The sequence below is a fragment of the Grampus griseus genome, assembly GCF_964374135.1.
Source record: "Grampus griseus genome assembly, chromosome: 21".
Classification (NCBI taxonomy): Eukaryota; Metazoa; Chordata; class Mammalia; order Artiodactyla; family Delphinidae; genus Grampus; species Grampus griseus.
In genome coordinates, this window is record NC_139015.1 from 18,361,243 (window position 1) to 18,373,555 (window position 12,313).

Genomic DNA, 12,313 nt, shown 5'->3' on the forward strand with positions numbered 1-12,313 from the left:
ATTATTCTCTCAAATCTTCATGCAAAATGAATTATTACCACTGTTTTGGGTTTTTTTTTTTTTTTCTTCATTTACCATATAGGTCCTCCAGGTCTTAAAGGTGATCGAGGATCCATTGGTTTTCCTGGAAGTCGAGGATTCCCAGGATCAGCGGGGAAGACCGGGAGGCCAGGTATTATGATAATGCATATTTTCTTCACAGAATATGTAAAATAAACACCAGATCATAGATATTCCTTTCAACTTCTTAGATAACAGAAACAATGGTCATCATAGTATGAAAAGCAGCACTCACATGCAGTTTATTTTCTGATCTGAAACATTTTGAAACTGATTTTTGTCCACCTGAGGAAAGTTTCTATGTCCAAAAGGAAAACAGTTCCATATAAAATCACAACAGAGGATCTGTCAACTCCACACCACTATAAATCACCATGAAGAATGGTATCTATCTTAGAATAAAGAGAGTGGAAAGACTGGTAGAGAAAAACAAACAAGCCAAGTATTAACACCCCTTTAACCAAAACCGCCAAACCCTGTTAAGTTACAGTTAGCAAAATACAGGCAGACCTGAAATCCTATCCTTTACAAGATAACCTGCCTGCTACTGTATATTAGTACTTAATAATCACCATGTTTGGGCCCTTTACAATTTACATACATGATGATATTATTTCTACTCCTTATGCCGCTAGCCTAAGCTTGAATTGTGAACTGTACACAGAAATTTTAGAGGAGAGCAGGGGACAGAAAAATGCAGAACCAGTTAGCTGTATTACCAAGTGGTAAGTAATAAAACATTTGTAAAGTGGGACAAAACTAATGGAAGCTGGAAGCTGTGGAAGTAGAAAGTAGAGTGATTAACTCTGTACAGCAAGACAAGATGTTACAAAGAAAGTCGTGTTAGAGCTGGCCTAAAGATGCGCAGAATTCCTTTACATCTGTGGTTCTCAAACCTGAGCAGACATTAGAATTACCTACAGGGCCTGTTAAAACAGCTGACTGGGCTCCACCTCCGGAGGACTTTCTGATACAATAGGTTAGGGATTGGGCTCCCTGGGGAATGTTTGCTCCTCACAAGTTTCCAGGTGACAGTGATGATGCTGATCAGGGACCACACTTTGAGAACCACATCTTCAGGTGAAGAAAACTGGAGAAAGAGAGACTGTAAAAATGAAAGCAGGGGTAGAGGTAATAAATCCCTTGACAAAAGATATTCTCCGGATATTACTTCCTTATTAAAAGACTCAAATTTGGTAGAAATATGAGCAGCAGTGCCTGGTACTAGTTTAGTTATACTGCAGATTAAAGCAGTGAATGCATTCTTCCTCTACAAGAGTCCAAAGAGGGTAACAAAATTAGAAATAAAATCTACTAATTGTCATTTTCTAATTAATGACACAGCCTGGACTATCCGAGTAATATCAAAGCAAAGTGATTTCAAAGCAAAAAGATTAAGAAAGAGCAGCCCTATTTATTTTCTATTTTCTCTCCTGCTCTCCTTTTCTTCCCCACCCTGCCCTCTTCCTTCCACATGTATTAAGTACTCAATATATATATACAAGGGACAATGCTTGGTACAGGGAAATGAGAAGTAAATAAGACACAGTCCTTAACTGATAAAGTATACAAATATAAGAAGAGAAAGGGAAGACTTTCCTCTTGATCCATGGCAGATCTATAGAGCATTTACCATCTGACAGATTTACTGCAGAGAGCTCGGAGGATTTAATTGAAGTGTTATCTTACATATCTTCAAAATCCCTAGAGTACTCTGAACAGAACCTCATTAAATGAACTAGGTTTTCCAGCAATGTAAATAATGTGCTTCTCTCCAGTTAGACTCCTGGAGTCCATTCAAAGTCTGATTCTAAGGGTGAGTTATGGTCTTTCTTAGGAATGTCTAAAATTATAGACCACAATGAATTCCTTTATTTATTTGACAAACAGCTATTGAACACTCTGTGCCATTCATGGAGATATTTATAGTCGAATATATGGGTTTGGAACTCAGAGGGGAAGCCAGAGGTAGAAAGACAAAGTTGTAGCTATGCTCATATAAATGTTCACTGAAGTCAATGAATTTTAATAATCATTGATTTTAGTAATATTTTATGGGTAGGCAACAGTGAGAAGAGAAAGGGCCTAGGATAAAGCCTTGAGTGGTTCCAGACGTACAGACTGAGCAGAAAGAGCAAAGCAGCCGGAGTGAGGAAGAAAACCCAGAGAAGGTGGTGTGGAAAAAAACCAAAGGAGTTCCAAAAGTTGGTCAAGTGAGATGCAGTCAACAGAAAGCTTCTTCCATTTGTTGCTGTGAGGATGTTGCCTTTACTGAGAGCAGTTTTGGTGGGGCTGGGTGGAGTGGGGTAGAAGCCAGATGGCGGAATGCCCAGGGGTGCCGGGTGATGAGGCTGGTAGACAGCGGGGTAGAGCAGTCTGGCTCTTCAGAGGGGGAGGAAGAGATCAGGTTTTTCATTTGATTTTGTTTTTTCTTTGAAAGTGAATTTGAATACTATTTAAATGCTGACAGCAAGGTAAAATAGAGAAGTTGTTGAAGATACAGAGGAAAGAAGGGTTAAAAAGATTGTGGAAGGTTAAGAAGAAGGTTGAAGGTGAAGAATTCAGGAAATAGAAAGAAGCATTAGGCAGAGGAGGGAAGATGTCACATCTGAATTGAAGTAGGTGAAAAGAGCTGGGCTGGACTAAGTGTGCCTGTGTGTGAAGATGAGGAGCCCAGTGCCTAGCTCATGGCAGGGGCTCTGAAAATGCTTGAAGTCACAATGATGCTGTTGAAAATACCTCCTCTTATATTGATATTTAAAGTTAGAGTGGTGGTATATTACATACCATCTACTTCTTACTTTTCAGTGGCTTTCAGAAATATTAGTTCTTTATTTTTGACAGAAGAGTGACATATCTGACAGGAGGTGGTTAACTCCAGGTTTTGACAAAGCCCTTGGGCTCGTTTTTAGCCTAAGATGTCATTATAAAGGAGGGAGGAATCCCTGTTCTCTAGAAAGGATGTTTTTAATGTGTTCAAGTGTGAGAAAAGATTTCCAAGTGTCGTCTGTGAGGAAATCAAGGAATCATGCTAAAATGACATAAAACATTTTTTTTTTATTTATAAGAAGAAAAGTGGGTCATTTGTTCAGCTCTCTGGCTTGAACAGAGATCAAGGTATCGTTAAAATACCTAAGACAGGGACTTCCCTGGTGGCGCAGTGGTTAAGAATCTGCCTGCCAATGCAGGGGACACAGGTTCGAGCCCTGGTCCGGGAAGATCCCACATGCTATGGAGCAACTAAGCCCGTGCACCACAACTACTGAGCCTGTGCTCTAGAGCCCGAGAGCCACAACTACCGAGCCCACGTGCCACAACTACTGAAGCCCACATGCCTAGAGCCCATGCACCGCAACAAGAGAAGCCACCACAATGAGAAGCCCACGCACCGCAACGAAGAGTAGACCCCACTTGCCGCAACTAGAGGAAGCCTGCACGCAGCAACAAAGACCCAACTCAGCCAAAAAATAAATAAATAAATTTATTTAAAAAATAAAATACCCAAGACAAACTACAACATGAAAAAACTTCCCAGAGTAATTTTACAATTATTTTCTAATTCTGAAAATAACGCTAGAATGATAAAATTAAGCTTGTTTATTATATTATCTTCTCTGAAAAGAATTAGAACTGATCAGTTACACCATTTTAACCCCCCTCCCCCAATTTTTGTTTAACATCTTAGATTTTTCCTCTTGAGGAAATCTAAAACTTTGGTATTATATCTTATAAAAGCCTACCGTCCAAAAAAAAAAAAAATAGAAAAGGTTTTAGGTACTTTGTGCTAAATTAATGATTCTTGTCAATTTAATATTACCTGAAATGACTGAATCACAATTAAAAAATGAATTTAATGATGTACAGTGTAATCATATATGCAAAGCAATTAGAGACTATTATACCATGATAAGGAATGGTTGGCATTTCAAAATAAAATTTTAATTGGAAATAGCTTCAGTTTTTAAGTGCTAAATCTCAATTTTCATGTTACTCATCACACGTTATTTTGTATTTTTTTTAATCTGGTAAATTGGAGATCAAAAAAGTCTTCTCTAAGAGGTGAATAAGGACAAATGTTCGAAAACAAAGCATGGATAAGGCAAAGTAAACTAGAGAAACAGACCAAAAAAAACAACAAAATAATGATTAAAACTGCAAAATAAAATATAAAATAATTTTGCCATAAAAAAGTGAAATGAAAAATCCTCTCATTCACTGAAAATAAAATTAGCTAAGTTATGTTGTAAAACAAATAAGAGCTACCATGTCTTACATGCATCTCTTAAGAGCAAGGCCCTTTATAAACATTGCTGCTAATTTTCAAGGCAAGTTTGCAATGGAGGGTACTATTTTTTCATTTGAAAGAAGAATAAACTTCAGCTCAGAAAGGTTTAAAGACTTGTTCTGAGCCACATACCTGATAAGTGGCAGAGCAAAATAATTCAACACAAGAGAATCTAAAATTATTGTTATTATTCCAAAGCTCATGATCTTTGAACTATGCCCTTTGAGCTCTTGGATGAAAAGAGAACAGTCCTTGATTTTGCTGGAGGAAATCAAGAACATTAATGAAGATTTTGACTTAGAGATAGATGGCTCTATGGTCAGTCCTGCATTTATGCCAGGAAGGGGATTACTTACAAGACATATCTGACGACTCTTGGAAGAAGAATCGATATGTGAGAACAGCACCCCTCTAGTGAGATGCAGTTGTCATCGTTGAATTTTCTTGTTGGTACTAAGGGCTTAACCTCTGGATATAGCTTTAGGAACCTTAGGTGAAATAGCAACCCATTAGCAAAGAGCAGGGTCTTAACAATGTTTCCATATAAGGTCCTGACCCTTATTAGCACAGGGTCTGTAGCACACCTCTAAAGTATGTGAATGAGGTTTCTCGAAGCCGAAAGTAACTATCTAGAGGGTTAGACACCCCTCAGACCTTCCCAGCTTCCCCCAAGACTGAGGTAATTGGGATCTCACCACTCCCAGAAATTCATTCACAGCTCCATCTTTGCTAGGCTTCACATAAAAGAAATAGAAAACAAGACAGACAAATTGTAATGGGAACAGAAAAACAAGGTTTGGGATAAGATGGAGGATACCAGGCTTTCTGGGAGAGGGAGGAAGACACAAAGAAGGAGGAGGAAAAGGAGTGTGAATAATCCCAAACAAACTGCTTACACCTCAGTTTTGCCTACTTTAGGAAAATGCAACATTTAGTGTCCTGGTAAGTAATCTGAGATAATGTATGTAAAGGACCTACCCATAAAATGCTAAGTTCATAAGAGGGTTTCTAAAATGATAGCTATTAGTATTATCATCATCATCGTCATCAACATTATTATGTCTGAAAATCTGTAGATTGTTATACGTTGTTATTCTAGATGACCTTGTGTTGCTGTCTCCATTTCAAGCGCTGTGAATTGCCTAAATTTAAAAAAGTTTTTTCTTTTTATTTATTTTTATTTTTTTAAAGGAAATTCTGGACAAAAAGGCCAGAAGGGGGAAAAAGGGAGTGGAAGCGTGCTAAGTAAGTTTATGGTTTCTTGGTTTTTTTGTGTGTGCCTTTGTAATAAACAAGCTTGTGATAGTGGTGGTCTGGGCTTGAGGCAAAGGTTGAGAACTTCAGTGTTGATCCATGGGGATTCTCTGGAAGTCAGCCACAGCTTTCTACAAATAAACTGTGCTAACTGGTGTAAAACAAATAGATTAAATTATACTACTCTAAATCTCATTACCCATTTGTATTTAGTTTTTGTGATGAGTGTAATTTTCTAAAAATTTCACATAGAAAATTGTTCAATTTTCAAGCCAATTTCAATCTGCTGAAAGAGAATCAAGCTTATGAATAGAAACAATACAGCCTCCCTACCTACTAACTGAAATAACTGAAATGTTACATATAGGAATTTGAACAATCTAAGAACAGGCTAATTCTCTGACAGCTGGGGTATTTTTGTGTGTTTTGTTTTGTTTTGATAAAAACTCGAGAAGTGGTATTCGATATCCCAGACCTTCAAAACTGCAACAGAATAGATTTCACAACAGGGATCTCTGTGGGTGGAATGCTGACCTCATGTTCCAATGTAGAGAATCTGTACATTGGATCTTGAAAACTAGATATTAGATAAGATATCTTCAGTAGTCACAGTGCCATAAGTCAATGGTTGTGTGTCTAGGCCAAATCTACCAGATATAATGAAAGGATTTTGAAAGGGAATGAGGAATCCACACTTGATTTCTCAGAAACCAAGGGTTCCTCCTCTGTGTTCCTAGTTGGAGCTGCATGTAGTGTGTGTGTGTGTGTGTGTGTGTGTGTGTGAGAGAGAGAGAGAGAGAGAGAGAGAGAGAGAGAGAATAAGTGATACACACACAGCTATCATAATCTTTACCCATCAAGGGTCTGTTTTAGGCAGATTTTCACAAATCCTTTAATGGATCCCCAAATCTAGTAGTTTTCAGTTGTAATTATTGTTTAAAAAATACAGTCCCAGTTTCTCTGTCGTAGTAAAAATAATTATTTTTACCTCATACACTGTGTTGATGCCACATTTAGGCAACTTAGGGTCACCATTGTGAATGCCAGCCATTTAAGTGTGGTGTAACTACATGATGCTTTCTACAGTTGTTTTCATAATTGTTTGCATTGTTGAAGTGTGTTTGCCCCTAAATTGAACAACACTGAGTATTGTGTGTCTCCTCAAAGTGCTTTAGTGTTAGTCAATAATTATTATTGTTGTTATTATTATATTAAGATAATAGAAACAATAGGAAAAATTCTCCTTTGTGTCCATTTATTCTTTGATGTGATCACTTTGATCTGTTGTTTTACTTTTTATTCCATTTCTTCTCTTTTCTCCTTGTCACTCCATTTATTTTCTCTGAACTCCTGTGTAACTCTTCCCTATCTGCATGTTTATTTCTATCTTTATCTCTACCTTTATCTTTGATTCTTCTTTATCTCCTTTTCTCCTTTTCCTGAGACTTTCTCTGAGCTTCTTAACCTTGACTCTGGTTAAGCTTGGCAAATAAGGGACACCTTTATTTTGTAGCCTGTTAATCTAACACCCACACTGTCTTTTGTTACCTGAGGTTATCAAATGCTTTGAATTTTTTTTTTTTCAGATACGTTCAGATATGTTTTCAGTTACAGATATTTTCATGGCTGTTTTGAAGTTTACGTGCTTGCTTTCTTTGAGGAAGTATTAAGAGAGATTTCTGTGTATAAATGTGTGTGTGTGTACATAGCCTCCAGATTCCTCTCCACGTACCCAGCCCCTCATGGAGAGTATATAATTCCTTAATGTTTCAAAAAGACAGAAAGAATCAAACACAGAAACATCTATGCAGTGTGTTCTGTTTTCCCCTTATTTAAGTTAATGTGCCAGTCATCTGCTATGGCAGTGTATGTGGCTCTTTTCTCTCAGTGGCTACCCACTATTCCATTATATAGCGCTACCATAATTAGCATAATGTATCACTCAGTTCCCTAGTCATGAACACTTGATGATTTTTCTTTGCTTTAGCTTGGCTTTAAGAAACAGTGCTACATTCAGCACTCTTTTACATGATCTTGTGAGAATATTTTTTAATAGAGAATTTGCTAGCAGTTGAATCAATAGTTCAAAGGTGACGTGCATTTTACAATTTGATGGATTCTTACAAATGGCTTCCAAAAGGTTGTGCCAATTTGTTCCCTGTGAAAGTGCGTGATTCCCCACATATTCAATTAATTCTGGTTTATGAAAGTTTATATTGAATTATTTTGCTGTACTTTTAGAAAATATTTTTCAAGCATGATTTAAATATAACAAAAATAATCATTGATTTCCTCTTTTGTTTTTTGGTTCAGCTTTTTAAAATTAATTTTTATTAGAGTGTAGTTGATTTACAATATTGTATTGGTTTCTGCTGTATAGCAAAGTGAACTAGTTATACATATAGATATATCCACTCTTTTTTAGATTCTATTCCCATATAGGTCATTACAGAGTACTGAGTAGAGTTCCCTGTGCTATACAGTAAGTTATTATTAGTTATCTATTTTATATAAGTATGTATATGTCAATCCCAATCTTGAAATTTATACCCCCCCCTTCCCCCTTGGTAACCACAACTTTGTTTTCTACATCTCTGACTCTATTTCTGTTTTGTAAATAGGTTCATTTGTACCATTTTTTAAGATTCCACATATAAGCAATATCATATGGTCTTTGTCTTTCTCTGTTTGACTTACTTCACTCAGTATGACAATCTCTAGGTCAGTCCATGTCACTGCAAATGGCATTATTTCGTTCTTTTTTATGGCTGACTAATATTTTATTGTATATATATACCACACCTTCTTTATCCATTCCTCTGTTGGTGGACCTTTAGGTTGCTTCTATGTCCTGGCTATTGTAAATAGTGCTGCAATGAACATCGGGGTACATGTATCTTTTCGAATTATGGTTTTCTCTGGATATATGCCCAGGAGTGGGATTGCTGGATCATATGGTAGCTCTATTTTTAGTTTTTAAAGGAACCTCCATACTGTTCTCCATAGTGGCTGTACAAATTTACATTCCTACCAACAGTATAGGAGGGTTCCCTTTTCTCCACACCCTCTACAGCATTTATTGTTTGTAGATTTTTTAATGATGGCCATTCTGACTGGTGTGAGGTGATACCTCATTATAGTTTTGATTTGCATTTCTCTAATAATTAGCGATGTTGAGCATCTTTTCATGTGCCTCTTGGCCATCTGTATGTCCTCTTTGGAGAAATGTTTATTTAGATCTTCCACCCATTTTTTGATTGGGTTTGCTTTTTTGATATTGAGCTGCATAAGCTGTTTGTATATTTTGGAGATTAATCCCTTGTTGGTCACTTCGTTTGCAAATATTTTCTCCGATTCTGTGGGTTTTCTTTTCATTTTGTTATGGGTGCCTTTGCTGTGCAAAAGCTTTTAAGTTTAATTAGGTCCCATTTGTTTATTTTTGTTTTTATTTTCATTACTCTGGGAGGTGGATCAGAAAAGATCTATCACATCTTGCTGTGATTTATGTCAGAGAGTGTTCTCCCTGTGATTTCCTCTAAGAGTTTTATAGGATCTAGTCTTACATTTAGGTCTTTAATCCATTTTGAGTTTATTTTTGTGTATGGTGTTAGAGAATGTTCTAATTTCATTCTTATTTCCTCTTTTACATATGTGTCAGGACCAGCATAACTCCCTGATCATATTAGGGCAGGCCCCTTTGAAGATCAGGTGGGTTGGGCGGGACACCCTGTGCTACCATCTCACTAAAAGGACCTTCACCTCTGGACAAGTCACAGCACAACTGATTCCAAGATCCCTTTGTGGCTCCTCCAGACAACCTTGGTTCCCGAATGGTGCCTGGCTTCCGCTTGCCTTCCTCTCCTGGTCCTTGGTACTGTTTGGCTCTCTGCTCCCTTGCTCATACCTCTACCCACTCCAGCACCCCACCATCACCACCGTCCTGAGCTGGGACGCCTCCCAGGTACTGACTGGCGGGCTGTTCCTACCTTCCTCAGAGCTAGGCCAGGAGCCCTCTGCCACCCACTCATCTAGTGTCTTCTGAACCCATCGGGTTCCAGGAGACATCTCATGGATACCGATTATATGTGCATTCTCTACCCTCAAAAGTACCAGTCTCAACCAGAGATAGGGATGCCCTAAAAGAATCCGTTTGTTCATTCAGCATATGTTTATTGTGTACCTCCTGGAGCTGGACTAAACTGCTTATAAGATAGCCATTGTCCCTGGACTTCCTGAACTAATTGTCCCAGGAACACATAGACGTGGAAACAGGCAGTTATATAATAGAGCAGAGGTATATGGTGGGAAGGAACAGGGCTCCGTAGGTGTTCAGAGTAGGTCAAGATTTTTTAATTCCTTAGAATTTTAAAAAGGTAAATTGACTTTGATTTGCTTAGTTTGCATTTATGTCTTCTTATTCTCCAATTTATGGCATATTTGTTTTCAAGTTTTATAGTGAGGTCTAGTGGAGCTGGGGCAGTTCATTCAACATTTTTGAACCAAAAAACAAAACTTGTTTCCTTAAAATACCGAGCTGTTTCAAGCAACAATATTTTGATCATAAAAAAAATTGCTGGAAAAAAAAGATGAAATTGTTTTAGTCTAAAAAGGTCTTTTCACCAGCCTGCTGCATTTAGTATCCTTGGTAAAAGCACATGTAAAAAACAAAGTTCCTAAGTGTGCTAGTTACGTTATTGAATAAAAACTGTAAAAAAAAAATTTTTTAACACAACTCATTGTACTTCATGCTTTAAATATCCAGTATAGATCCTGGAGGAAAATAAATATTTCAGTAGAACTGGAGATATTTTGTGTAGGTGAAGAAAGGGCTGACAGTGAGAAAGGAGAAAATGTAAGAAAAGGCAAACTAAAAAAAGGAAAAATGTGGGATTCCATGTTAGTTTTGAATGTCTCTCTATTAATCAACAGATTGACTTTTCTCAACTCTCCTTTCCTTCAGGGTTTAACACATAGCCCCAGGATTCACAACATTAATGTTCTAGTAGAATTCTCAGTAGTGTCCCTATGTGTGTCTCCCCACTTCCATTCATTCCCCAGTGAAATGGGCATCGTATTGCCTACCTCACTGGATTGTTGTGAGGGTCACGTAAGATATTGTGTGTATGCAAATGCTCTGTAATACTATAAAGTGCTTTACACTCATAAGGCATAGTTCTCAGTGGTCATGGTCTCTCTGAACTGGAGCTGCTCTTCCTCGCTGGTATAATGCAGACATTTAAAATCTGTAATCAGGACAGGAGTGAGAGCCAAATGAAAATGCAAGAAGCTAAATAAATGCCATGGACAAAAAGAGGTGCTGGAGAATCAGATAAGATTTTACATTAGATAGAGCAACGCAAGTATGACCAGATCACAAATCAATGAGTTTGAGCCGAGCAAAAGAGCATAAGTTATAAATAAAAGGAGTGACTAAACAGAGTGCACGCCAGAGGCCAGAAGCTGTCAACAGAGGTCAGAACAAAATGTCAGGCTAATAAAACGGGAGTTCCAGTCTCTGAGGAACAAAGCGTGAGCCCAAGACGCTGCTGATGAAAAAGCTCCGAGAAGTGTTGAAACAAATTAGAGTTGTCAGTGGTACTCTGGGTCTGTGCTGGCTTGACACCAAAGTCTCCAGGAAAAAAAGGGGCAGAGAGGAATCAGATCATCCTCAGTAGTAGCAAACTGGCAACGATGACGAGCCAGTTAAAGCAAACATCTGAAGATGAGTTGTATCTCTTTGCCTGTGGTTTAATTGGGTAGGACTTCCTACCCCATTCTGTACCGGGGAACAGGCAACACCTGGGAGCCCTCTTCTTCTGCAGCAGTACTTGGTCCACACTTGCCACTGACGGCCCTGATCCCAGGGACCCTGGGGGACAATGCCAGGGGGTTCGGTTCACCAGTTATCTGACACCCCAGACTGCAGAGGGATTCTTAAGTGTGTCAAATACGAACCTGAACTTTCCAAATTAGGGGAGAAAGACTGTTTTCTTTAGACAGAAGTAGAGGCTGAAATGCCCAGTTCAAATGCACAAATTACACCAAATTTAATAACATATAATAAAAAGAAAACAAGTCTGCACCAAGTTCTAAAGCTTGTCCTAATAGTTTGCTGTGTTCTCACCCTAACTTGAAAGTGTATGTGTTTCAAGCAAACAGAATTCCAGCCATACAATGAAACACTTTGTGTGAGGTTCTGTCCTCAATATACCAATTACTAATGTGTCATTTGTTAGTGTTTTCTACTGTGCTTTTTACCCAATAAGACTGTAATCAGGATGTGAATTTAGAGTAAATGTCTTATTTTGAAACTCATACAATGATACGAAATATCTGTGTGTCTTTCATTTAATTTCTGCTGAGGGCTCAGCACAACCTTAAATGAATTCTGGTCTTTCTCTAAGCATTCAGTTGACCAAAGTAAAGGCTTCTCTTCCAAACATGAAATAAGTATAATAATGAGCTTTTAGAAAATATTTACTCTCTAATGCAGGGACTTTAATGCGTTATCTCATCTGATCTTCAGAAGAGCCTCTGAGGTAAGTCCTATCATCATTTCCATTTTATAGATTAGAAACTGAAGCTCACCACTAAGTGGTAGAACAGAATCACAAAGCCTGGTGTATTGATCTCCAAAGTCCCTATTTGTAACTGTGACTCCATTCAACACTCCCACAACTAGCTTTATATATTTTTTATATATAAATACCACAA

At 37.8% G+C, this 12,313-nt stretch overlaps 1 protein-coding gene across 1 annotated transcript in view; it reads left to right on the forward strand.

Annotated features, from left to right (window-relative positions):
- MSR1 (macrophage scavenger receptor 1) overlaps positions 1–12,313 on the forward strand; it is a 67,929-nt gene that overhangs the window by 35,248 nt on the left and 20,368 nt on the right. The window contains exons 7-8 of the mRNA XM_082680464.1: positions 83–172; positions 5,537–5,590. Of these exons, the coding sequence (XP_082536590.1) occupies positions 83–172; positions 5,537–5,590 (144 nt within the window). The remainder of the gene's footprint in view (positions 1–82; positions 173–5,536; positions 5,591–12,313) is intronic.